At 40.3% G+C, this 12038-nt stretch overlaps 1 protein-coding gene across 6 annotated transcripts in view; it reads left to right on the top strand.

Annotated features, from left to right (window-relative positions):
• Positions 1–12038, top strand: part of PLA2G4C (phospholipase A2 group IVC) — a 179967-nt gene that overhangs the window by 18518 nt on the left and 149411 nt on the right. For 4 of the 6 annotated variants that reach the window (XM_063913458.1, XM_063913461.1, XM_063913460.1 and 1 more), the window contains exon 3: positions 2345–2400. In XM_063913458.1, the coding sequence (XP_063769528.1) occupies positions 2386–2400 (15 nt within the window). In that variant the 5' untranslated portion in view covers positions 2345–2385. Of the gene's footprint in view, positions 1–2330; positions 2401–12038 lie in introns of all 6 variants that reach the window. The other 2 variants (XM_063913459.1, XM_063913457.1) reach the window with 1 other exon arrangement.

Raw genomic sequence — 12038 nt, 5'->3', positions numbered from 1 at the left:
GACTAAGTCCACAGTGCAGGTGGTGAAGCACTGACAGCAAGCAAGCTGTATCACAGGTGGAGGAATGGAACACACCTGGAGTCAGTCTCTACTGCAAGGCTGAAGCACACAAGATGATGATGGGTGTGAAGCCTGTTGGTGAATGCAGGTATTGCTGGGACTTGAAGTTCCACGGAGCTGTGTAAATAACCAGGAGTACAAGTCTTAGGTAGAGAGCCAGGAACACGGAGGAAACAGGAACAGATCCTTTCACATGGGTCGCAGGAGTGACACAAAGTCCAGGATGCCTGCAGACTGATCCTGCAGTCTCTTATATACCCCTTGGTTCACAGACATTGGTGGAGTGAGGGAAAGTGGGTGCGGCCAAGCACCGGATTGGCCGCTGTATGCTGACTGTTGGAAACTGTCATGGCGGCGCCCATGCCGCGGCCTAGCGGGAACGCGGCGTGCTACACGCCCGCTGTCACAGGAGCGCTCCCAGGCCCATGATGGCGTCCGATGGCAGGGACGTGGACGACAGATGACCGCAGGGACCCAGGACGGAGTCCGCAGCGGCGGACAGATGTCAGCTTGGTGAGTCGATTCCTGACACAGGGGCACTCACACCACTGATGTTCACGCTGTGTGAGTGTTGCTTGCTCCTGAATGGTCTTTTCTGTGTTTGTAGTGTAGTAGTTTTTAGGTCGGCTGTGTCATGGCACACTTGTGCATGATGTCAGTTGAAAATCACTGATGCAGTTGAATAGTTCTTCAACTAACTGCTGGTATTAAAAAAAACATAATAGTAATTGTTGCGACGGGCCGGCCGATTCTTCAGATACGTCAATCTGAATATCGCCGCCAGTGACTTATGGTTACTTAAACACATATGGTTAGTCAGACACATATTGCCACCAGCAAAGAGAAAGATTCAGTGATATGACACTAGGTAGCTCTTTGCTTCTACACAGTTATTAAGATTTTATGAAACAGGTAACATGAGCCACACAGGCCGCATGTCTAAGAACATAGACAATCAGAACTAGAAATTAGGGTTTAAATTTTAAGAATAACTTCAGAGCTTACAGTTACAAAAAAGAGAGTTACAGAGTATATATGATTATTATAAAAGTACACACAGATCACTGACAATTTCAGAAAAAAATAAAAAGGAAAAAACATAATTCAAGTAACCTTTCAGGATTGAACAATGCTGGAGTAAGGTCTTCTGATATAAGTTGGACATCCTTACCACATGACTACCATAGCGAATGACAATGAATCACCTACAAACATACATGTTTATACTTCCAGCTCTGCTCCTTGCCACACATTCCCTCCCTTTGTCTTTAATCCTTTCAACCAGAATTGGTTGTTTGTGCCTATGTAGCTGAAGGTCCTTTATGTGCTGTGAACCCAGGGTTTCCTTGCCAGATCAGCAGGGTCATTTAATTACTTGTGTCATTCTGTTGGAAGCCTAAGACCTGTGCCATTTTGGCATACAGTTTTAAAAATGCCAATTTCCATGCAGAATATACATTGTTACTACATACAATTTTAACAGTAACATATTTTGGGATCAGATAACATGATGGATCATGATCGCAAAGTTTAGCAATCCCATATGTTTAAGATAAAAAGTTATTACATGCCTAGATGTGTAATCCCTTTTGTGACATATGTATTTTTCCATTTTTGAGGATAAATAGATTTATACACTTCATACTACAGCATGACTAGCTTTCGTTTCCAAAAAGTGACTTGTAAAAATAAAGCTTATAAAACTTGGGTGGTGGCCAAGGATAAATGATCTGCTTTATAAAAGTGGAAGAGATGCATAATCATTATACTTTTTAACCTGAACACAATTATTCATCCAGAGTTTAGCAAGTCATTTGTGCTGCTTCCAGCCGTATGCCAGAAGCTCCAACAGTGATCAGCAGGGCCGCCATCAGAGATTCTGGGGCCCGGGACTTGCAAAATAGGCAGCCCCCCAAAATAAATAAATAAATAAATAAATAAATTAAGAAAAAAATATATAAATATATCTATCTATCTATCTATCTATCTATTTTGGAGGGACGTTTACAATAGAAGCTTTCAGCATCCTCTCCCCCCTCCTTTGACAGCCAGAACTCGGTAATGAAAAGTAGGCAGAGCATCACGACGGCGGCATGAGCAGACCGGGCCCTCTCCTCTCTATCAGAGAGGCCGGGCCCGGGACATCTGTGCCCACAGCACCCCCTGATGGCGGGCCTGTTGATCAGTTATACTGTTGCTAGATTTCATATCCTTTAAATAGTTTATTTCTACGTCATTTACACTTTAAATAAACTCTCTTTTATTTTATGTCTTGTCATTACAGTTGTTATTCCTTAGTGAAACAGTAGCAGATCATTATATCCTATGGAGACCGGAAAGGTGAGTGCCTTTTTATTTAATACAGAGATTATATATTGGTTCTTAATTAATAATATTGTACAGTGATCAACAATTGCAAACAGTTGTTAGATTTAACTTTCATTTTCAGTGCTTGAAAAGAAAGCTTTAATTAAATCAGTTGATATAGATCATAAGTCATATGTGCAAATTGCCCTATTATTAATTGACTATAACTGTAAAGGTACTATATGCATACTTTTTTGTTTTTTACTTATTATTTTGTTCTTTCCCAGGTATACAGTACAATGTTTCATTGTCAATGTACATCCTGTCCTCTCAGTGCCTTGCTAAGCATAAGTAATTAATTGCATTGAGAGCATACTAGCGTAGTTACTGTACACATTAGTTACAATTAATAATGCAGTATAAAAATACATTTGAATAATGATGAACCAGTAAGCTGCACTGCTATCATCCATTAATGAAGCATGATCTTTGTGCCTCTTGTCTCTAGCCTTCGAAACTACAGAAAATTGTTTCGCAGATAGGCATACCTAATCAATATTGGAATCTCTGGAATTGTCATGCAAATATACTTGGTATAATATACCTCAGTAAAAAGAAAATAATATACAGTAGGCTCCTAAAATTATTAATTATGGGGGTTATTCCGGTGTATTAGCAAACCATAAAAGCACACTAGTGCAAAACCATGTTGCACTGCAAGTGGGGCAGATGCAGGACCATCTTTTCGTATGGGCCCAGTGGGCAGTTGTCCAAGGGCCCCAGGAGTTTTAGGGCCACAGGCTGATAGCTGAGGATCCCCTTTTTCCAGGCGTACCAGATTTTTGAAAATCGTCCCTGGGGAACCAGAGATATTTGACTTCAAAGCAGTGGTCCCCTTCCGAGCCTGTTAATTGGTCTTCCCAGCTAGATATCCTGGGCTCTGTCTGACATTTTTTTTTTCTGAGAGTACATGCCAAAAGCTGGGACTCTTCCCTTTTGGTAGACACCGGCAGCTTGTCTCTACTATGCCCAGTACCAGAGATATCAGCCTTCCAACAGCTGGTCCCTGCTCCAGCTTCACACGCCTGATATGCAGCTTTGTATTTTCATTGTTGGATTGCTCTTGCACTTGAACTCAGATCCCAAGTCTCCAATACAGTACCTCCTGAAAGGTGGGACTCTTTATTGTTGTAATCCATTAAAAGCTAAGAAATATATTTCCAGGAACTGGAGATATCTGCGGTCAAGCAAGCTGTCCTCCCACCGGCAAATTATGAATACTAATTCCACTCCACTATCCACCGCTGCATACTAAACACCCCTTACCACTCTGGAAGTCATGTACCGGGACCCCTTCATTCAGCCCAATGCCCCCTTCTGCAGTTCCCACCATCTGTGCAGTAAAGGAGTAATTAGTAGAGATGAGCTGGTTCGGATCGTTGAGATCCGTACCCCCCCTCCCCCCCGAACTTCACCTATATTACACGGGTCCGAGGCAGCCTCGGATCTTCCCGCCTTGCTCGGTTAACCCGAACGAGGCCGAATGTCATCATCCCGCTGTTGGATTCTCGCGACATTTATATTCTATATAAAGAGCCGCGCGTCGCCCCCATTTTCACTCATGCATTGGAGATTGAACGGAGAGGACATGGCTACGTTCTCTCCCTGAAAAGCTCCGTATCAGTGCTTAGTGTGCTGCAAATATCTGTGCTCAGTGTGCTGCAAATATCTGTGCTCAGTGTGCTGCAAATATCTCCGTTCTCTGCCTGAAAAAGCTCAATATCTGTGCTCAGTGTGCTGCAAATATCTACGTTCTCTGTCTGAAAAGCTCCATATCTGTGCTCAGTGTGCTGCAAATATCTGTGCTCAGTGTGCTGCATTGTGGGGACCACCAGTATATAATTATAGTAGTACAGTACAGAAGGCCATTGCTGTATCTTGCAGCTCCGTGTCAGACTCAGTTCTAGACAGTATCCTGATCATCAGTGCTCAAAATCTGCTGCATTGTTGTGTGACCAGTATATACTATATATATTATATATAGTAGTACAGTGCAGCATTTTGGTGACCAACAGTATATAGTTGTACAGTACAGTAGGCCATTGCTGTATCTTCCAGCTCCGTGTCACTGCAAGTATCCATATCTGTGCTGCATTATTGTGAGCAGTATATATAGTAGTCCAGTGCAGCATTTTGGTGACCAACAGTATATAGTTGTACAGTACAGTAGGCCATTGCTCTATCTTGCAGCTCTGTGTCACTGCAAGTATCCATATCTGTGCTGCATTGTTGTGAACAGTATATATAGTAGTACAGTGCAGCATTTTGGTGACCAACAGTATATAGTTGTACAGTACAGTAGCCCGTTGCTGGATCTTGCAGCTCCGTGTTACTGCAAGTATTCATATCTGTGCTGCATTGTTGTGAGCAGTATATATAGTAGTACAGTGCAGCATTTTGGTGACCAACAGTATATAGTTGTACAGTACAGTAGGCCATTGCTGTATCTTCCAGCTCTGTGTCACTGCAAGTATCCATATCTGTGCTGCATTGTTGTGAGCAGTATATATAGTAGTACAGTGCAGCATTTTGGTGACCAACAGTATATAGTTGTACAGTACAGTAGGCCATTACTCTATCTTGCAGCTCTGTGTCACTGCAAGTATTCATATCTGTGCTGCATTGTTGTGAGCAGTATATATAGTAGTACAGTGCAGCATTTTGGTGACCAACAGTATATAGTTGTACAGTACAGTAGCCCATTGCTGTATCTTGCAGCTCCGTGTTACTGCAAGTATTCATATCTGTGCTGCATTGTTGTGAGCAGTATATATAGTAGTACAGTGCAGCATTTTGGTGACCAACAGTATATAGTTGTACAGTACAGTAGGCCATTGCTGTATCTTCCAGCTCTGTGTCACTGCAAGTATCCATATCTGTGCTGCATTGTTGTGAGCAGTATATATAGTAGTACGGAGGGTTATATATAACAAGTATATATACAGGCGCTGTGATGAGTGTACTTTTCCTAGCAGCTGAATATATAAGGGGTAGTTAAACCCTTTAGTAACAGGAAGAGGAGAAAAAAGTATACTGCGCTAATTGACACAATATATTCCAAAAAATGAAAATATTTAATAGTTAAAATAATTATATTATTTAAAATGAAAAAAATTAAACAATTTTGTAGAGCTTATAATCTAAAATATGTCTCAATACTGACTTCAGGTGGACTTAGATTTCGGTTAATACTGACACCAAGAATACAGGGCACCCATCAAAGTATTAACAACCAGCATATATACAGTCATAAATATGGACCAGAAATGAAGTGGTTCATCCGATTGGATGTGGTTACCAAGTCTGTGTTCCGTTTAAAAGTGGCTCCCTTGAAGTGCAAGTCCGTATGGCAACGGCAACAATTGTTGGGGTCCTGGTTCACAGTTCACTCGGAACTCCGTGTTCCATTAGGTGGATTCTCCTATGAATGTGATGGGCAATGGCAATGCCTGTAGGAGTCCTGGTTCACGGAGGCAGAAGAAGGCAAGGTCCTGATTGTAGATGGTGGTGTGTTGATGGTGCTAGTCAGCAAATGTCCACACAGGTCTCAACCTAACATGTTTCGCTGCTCCAGGCAGCTTTTTCAAAGGTGATATGCCATTGAGACTAATAGCCCTTTTATAGGGGAAATGATGTAAACATTGGAGACAGCTGGTACTTAATTGTTGTACTAAACATATTACTAAAAATGATACAGGAATAGATCTAGTGTTTGGTACTTATATTAAGAAGTCATTTCAAATAAATAGTTAATAAAAACGAAGCTGGAGACAAGAAAAAGTGACTATCATTATTGTTTAATTATTCATCTCAATTCCGATCATGTGATCTCTGGTCGGATGGTAACCAATGGGAGATTGTATATCGATCATGTGAGGGTATCACATGGTTTACCAGACAAGGAAATGTTTGGGGTGGAGACTTGTTTCACACGTTCGTGGTTTCAGTTGGAACGCATGATGTTCCGGTCACGTGATCGGACATTTGTCGGTCACGTGGTCGCGGTCTCGCGTTATGATAACATTGCGCCTAGTATAACTTGTTAAACGAGTTCAGCCGGGGTAGTTATCGTATAAATGATGAAACTTCAGTGTCACGTGATCGGACTTGTGCCGATCACGTGACTGGGGTCACGTGTCTTGGTGTTATAATCCGGTTGGCTGGGTATTGGTAAACTGGAATAGTTGCTAGGTTACCGTGAAACACATAAGCCAGACTAATACTGTCTGGAGATATATTATGAATCATAACTATCTGCAGACTAGTTAAATCTTTTTATACATCAACAAACATAGAATGCAAAATGAAAATAGAGATAAAGATACGACAAAGAAATGTCAAGGAATACGCTAGTATTTACATGCCGAATAATTCCCATATTAGGATCAAATCATATGACACGGAGAGGGAAGGTTGAATCTGATTCATTTTACTGGGGACATATCTAAATGGATTAAACTTGCTAGTATTATGTAATTAAAGAAATTCGCTTAAGTGATAGATCCCAAGTTTATTTAAAATCAGTATCAGGGTGTTCGTCATAAATCAGATGGATCAATGAATAAAGTACTGCATAATCTCTATATATGAATATTATATAGACACTAATTATTAAAAAATAAACAGCAAAGTTATGTTTTGATTGATATATTAATTGGATTTTATTTATATTTTTCTTTTTATTATTATTATTATTATTATTATTATTATTATTATTATTAATATTTCCATTAGGGCTTCAAATTAAATTTGTTCTATCTAAGGTAGTAAGATAGACTTGTTATTATGTGGCGTAGTCTGTGAGTAATTATATTAAACATTGAATTGTGAATAAAAGGTACATCTATAATTCTATAAAGTCCATATTCTAGTATTAAGTTAGTGTTGTAATTATGTTTTTATTTTTAGTGTTACTATTTTTTTATGCAAATTTTCATTTTTGTTTTTATTTTTTAAAAAGAAAAAAAGAAAAAAAAAAGGGAAGAGATGAAAGATGAAGTATTATACATTAGTTATTCTTATTCTTTGTCGGGGTCTAGAAATACCACAACTAGGTCGATATAAGAAAATTTTATAGTATGGTGTTAAGTTCTAACGCTTCGTTAAGACCTTCAGGATGTAAGGAATTTAATTGAAAGGTCCAATATATCTCTTGTTTACAGAGTTTTCCAAATCTGTCTCCTCCTCTCTTAGTAATGGGAATGTGTTCGAGGCCGATGATTTTTAGACTTTCAGGATTCCCCTGATGATATTTAGTAAAGTGTCTTGGGATGCTATGATTAGTTAGTCTATTAAGGATATTTCTCCTATGTTCAGTGAAACGAGTTTTCAGAGCCCTTGTGGTCCGACCCACGTATAGTAAATTGCATCCACAAATTAAAACATATACTACCCAGCTTGTGTCACATGTGATAAAGCTGGTAATACTGATATCTCTATCAGTAATAATTTTGGGCAGTTTAGTAATTCTATTCAGTGCATGCTTGCATGTGATGCATTTGTTTTTACTGCATTTATAGAATCCTATTTGTTTTGGGAACCAGGAGCTCGCATTCTAAGAAACCAATTGTACGTTGGAAGAGGGTTTTTTTATGTAACTAGGGGACAAATATGAACCCAGAGATCGGTTTCTTTTAAAAATAAACCGAGGTTTGGGTGGTAGGAGATCCTTCAGGATGGTATCGTATCTAAGGATGTTATAATTATTGTTAATTATTTGTTTAATTTCATTAGAACAATTATTAAATGTAGAAATAAAGGATAGTTCATATTGTTGAGAGTTCTGTTTGGACTTAGATTTCGTTTGAAGGAGTTGATTCCTGTCCATTTTGTTTACTTCCTCTAGTGCTTTATATAGTAGTTCCTTCGGGTAGCCTCTATTTTCAAAGGCTATCAGCATGTCAGAGGCTTGCTTAAGGAAGACAGAATCAGATGAACATTTTCTCCTTATACGCATGAGTTGGCCTTTTGGAATGTTAATCTTCCATGGGGTGTAATGGGCACTTTTATAGTGTAGGTATGCATTACTTCCTACTTCTTTAATATGGTTAGAAGTTTGGATACAGCCTTCTATAATATTAAGGGTCACATCCAGGAAGGAAATATGTGAGGGGTGATAGGAGTGAGTGAAAGTTAAATTAAACTCATTGGTGTTAAGAACTATATATATTATATATAGTAGTACAGTGCAGCATTTTGGTGACCAACAGTATATAGTTGTACAGTACAGTTGGCCATTGCTGTATCTTCCAGCTCCGTGTCACTGCAAGTATCCATATCTGTGCTGCATTATTGTGAGCAGTATATATAGTAGTCCAGTGCAGCATTTTGGTGACCAACAGTATATAGTAGTACAGTACAGTAGGCCATTGCTCTATCTTGCAGCTCTGTGTCACTGCAAGTATCCATATCTGTGCTGCATTGTTGTGAACAGTATATATAGTAGTACAGTGCAGCATTTTGGTGACCAACAGTATATAGTTGTACAGTACAGTAGCCCATTGCTGTATCTTGCAGCTCCGTGTTACTGCAAGTATTCATATCTGTGCTGCATTGTTGTGAGCAGTATATATAGTAGTACAGTGCAGCATTTTGGTGACCAACAGTATATAGTTGTACAGTACAGTAGGCCATTGCTGTATCTTCCAGCTCTGTGACACTGCAAGTATCCATATCTGTGCTGCATTGTTGTGAGCAGTATATATAGTAGTACAGTGCAGCATTTTGGTGACCAACAGTATATAGTTGTACAGTACAGTAGGCCATTGCTGTATCTTGCAGCTCCGTGTCACTTCAAGTATCCATATCTGTGCTGCATTGTTGTGAGCAGTATATAGTAGTATAGTACAGTAGGCCATTGCTATTGATATAATAATATTACTGGCATATAATTCCACACATTAAAAAATGGAGAACAGAAATGTGGAGGGTAAAATAGGGAAAGATCAAGATTCACTTCCACCTAGTGCTGAAGCTGCTGCCACTAGTCATGGCAGAGACGATGAAATGCCATCAATGTCATCTGCCAAGGCCGATGCCCAATGTCATAGTAGAGAGCGTGTAAAATCCAAAAAACAAAAGTTCAGTAAAATGACCCAAAAATTTAAATTAAACGCGTCTGAGGAGAAGCGTAAACTTGCCAATATGCAATTTACGACACGGAGTGGCAAGGAACGGCTGAGGCCCTGGCCTATGTTCATGGCTAGTGGTTCAGCTTCACATGACAATGGAAGCCCTCATCCTCCCGCTATAAAAATGAAAAGAGTTGAGCTGGCAAAAGCACAGCTATGAACTGTGCGCTCTTCTAAATCACAAATCCCCAAGGAGAGTCCAATTGTGTCGGTTGCAATGCCTGACCTTCCCAACACAGGACGGGAAGAGGTGGTTCCTTCCACCATTTGCACATCCCCTGCAAGTGCTGGAAGGAGCACCCACAGTCCAGTTCCTGATATTCAAGTTGAAGATGTCACTGTTGAAGTACACCAGGACGAGGATATGGGTGTTGCTGGCGCTGAGGAGGAAATTGACAAGGAGAGGATTCTGATGGTGAGGTGGTTTGTTTAAGTCAGGCACCCGGGGAGACACCTGTTGTCCGTGGGATGAATAAGGCCATTGACATGCCTGGTCAAAATACCAAAAAAATCACCTCTTCGGTGTGGAATTATTTTAACAGAAATGCGGACAACAGGTGTCAAGCCGTGTGTTGCCTTTGTCAAGCTGTAATAAGTAGGGGTAAGGACGTTAACCACCTAGGAACATCGTCCCTTATACGTCACCTGGAGCGCATTCATCAGAAGTCATTGACAAGTTCAAAAACTTCCACTGACAACTAAATCCCTTCTTCCTCTTGTACCCAAGCTCCTGCAAACCACACCACCAACTCCCTCAGTGTCAATTTCCTCCTTAGACAGGAAAGCCAATAGTCCTGCAGGCCATGTTACTGGCAATTCTGACGAGTACTCTCCTGCCTGGGATTCCTCCGATGGATCCTTGAGTGTAACGCCTACTGCTGTTGGCACTGCTGTTGTTGCTGCTGGGAGTCGATCGTCATCCCAGAGGGGAAGTCGGAAGACCACTTGTACTACTTCCAGTAAGCAATTGACTGTCCAACAGTCCTTTGCGAGAATTTAGACTTAGAGAATTTCTTGAGGTAGTGTGTCTGCGGTACCAAATGCCATCTAGGTTCCACTTCACTAGGCAGGCGATAGCGAGATTTTACCAATTAATATATCAGTGATTTATAATTAATTATTAATTACAGTGATCTTGCCAAATGATTCCAGTGATTGTCATTTTCTTCCAGTGATTTGGACCAATAATACCATTGATTAGAACGAATAATTCCTGTGATTTTGTCATTTTCTTCCAGTGATTTGGACCAATAATACCATTGATTAGAACGAATAATTCCTGTGATTTTGTCATTTTCTTCCAGTGATTTGGACCAATAATACCATTGATTAGAACGAATAATTCCTGTGATATTGAGGTGTTTGTGTCGCTTAGCTTAGCCATCCAGCGACCTCAGTGCACCTCTTTTTCTCTTTTTTTGGCATCATGTGCTGTTTGGGGACTATCTTTTTAAGTGACATTCTGTCTGACACTTCCGTATATGTCCAGTGGTACTGCCATTTGATATAATTCCTGACATTACTGCCATTTAATTCCAGTGATTTTGGCATTTTCTTCCAGTGATTTGGACCAATAATACCATTGATTAGAACGAATAATTCCTGTGATTTTGTCATTTTCTTCCAGTGATTTGGAACAATAATACCATTGATTAGAATGAATAATTCCTGTGATATTGAGGTGTTTGTGTCGCTTAGCTTAGCCGTCCAGCGACCACAGTGCACCTCTTTTTCTTTTTTCTTTGCATCATGTGCTGTTTAGGGCCAATTTTTTTAAGTGCCATCCTGTCTGACACTGCAGTGCCACTCCTAGATGGGCCAGGTGTTTGTGTCGACCACTTGTGTCGCTTAGCTTAGTCATCCAGCGACCTCGGTGCAAATTTTAGGACTAAAAATAATATTGGGAGGTGTGAGGTGTTCAGAATAGACTGGAAATGAGTGGAAATTATGGTTATTGAGGTTAATAATACTATAGGATCAAAATTACCCCCAAATTCTCTGATTTAAGCTGTTTTTGAGGGTTTTTTGAAAAGAAACACCCGAATCCAAAACACACCCGAATCCGACAAAAAATTTTAAGGGAGGTTTTGCCAAAACGCGTCCGAATCCAAAACACGGCCGCGGAACCGAATCCAAAACCAAAACTCAAAACCCGAAAAATTTCCGGTGCACATCTCTAGTAATTAGCAAAAATTACTGCTCTAGGTCCTACATGCTGAGTGGAAAATAGTACACCCCCTACCACCCATGGGACATCAAATAACACCTACCACCCCTACCGCTTGAGGGGGTTCAGTATAATTTACCGACGGACACAATACCGACAGTCATAATCCCGTCATCCATTGACCTACAGTCGCAATACCAACATATCAAAATACCGACATGAGTTTTTCTGTTCTTTTGTGTCAATGTCGACATAGGTCAACATGGACATCGTCTAAGTGTTACTCGCCCTCACGCATGGCTCGCTGCGCTTGC

Source organism: Pseudophryne corroboree, chromosome 1, assembly GCF_028390025.1.
Source record: "Pseudophryne corroboree isolate aPseCor3 chromosome 1, aPseCor3.hap2, whole genome shotgun sequence".
NCBI classification, from domain to species: Eukaryota; Metazoa; Chordata; class Amphibia; order Anura; family Myobatrachidae; genus Pseudophryne; species Pseudophryne corroboree.
Note: the sequence above shows the minus strand (reverse complement) of the source record. Positions and strands in the feature narration are given on the sequence as shown.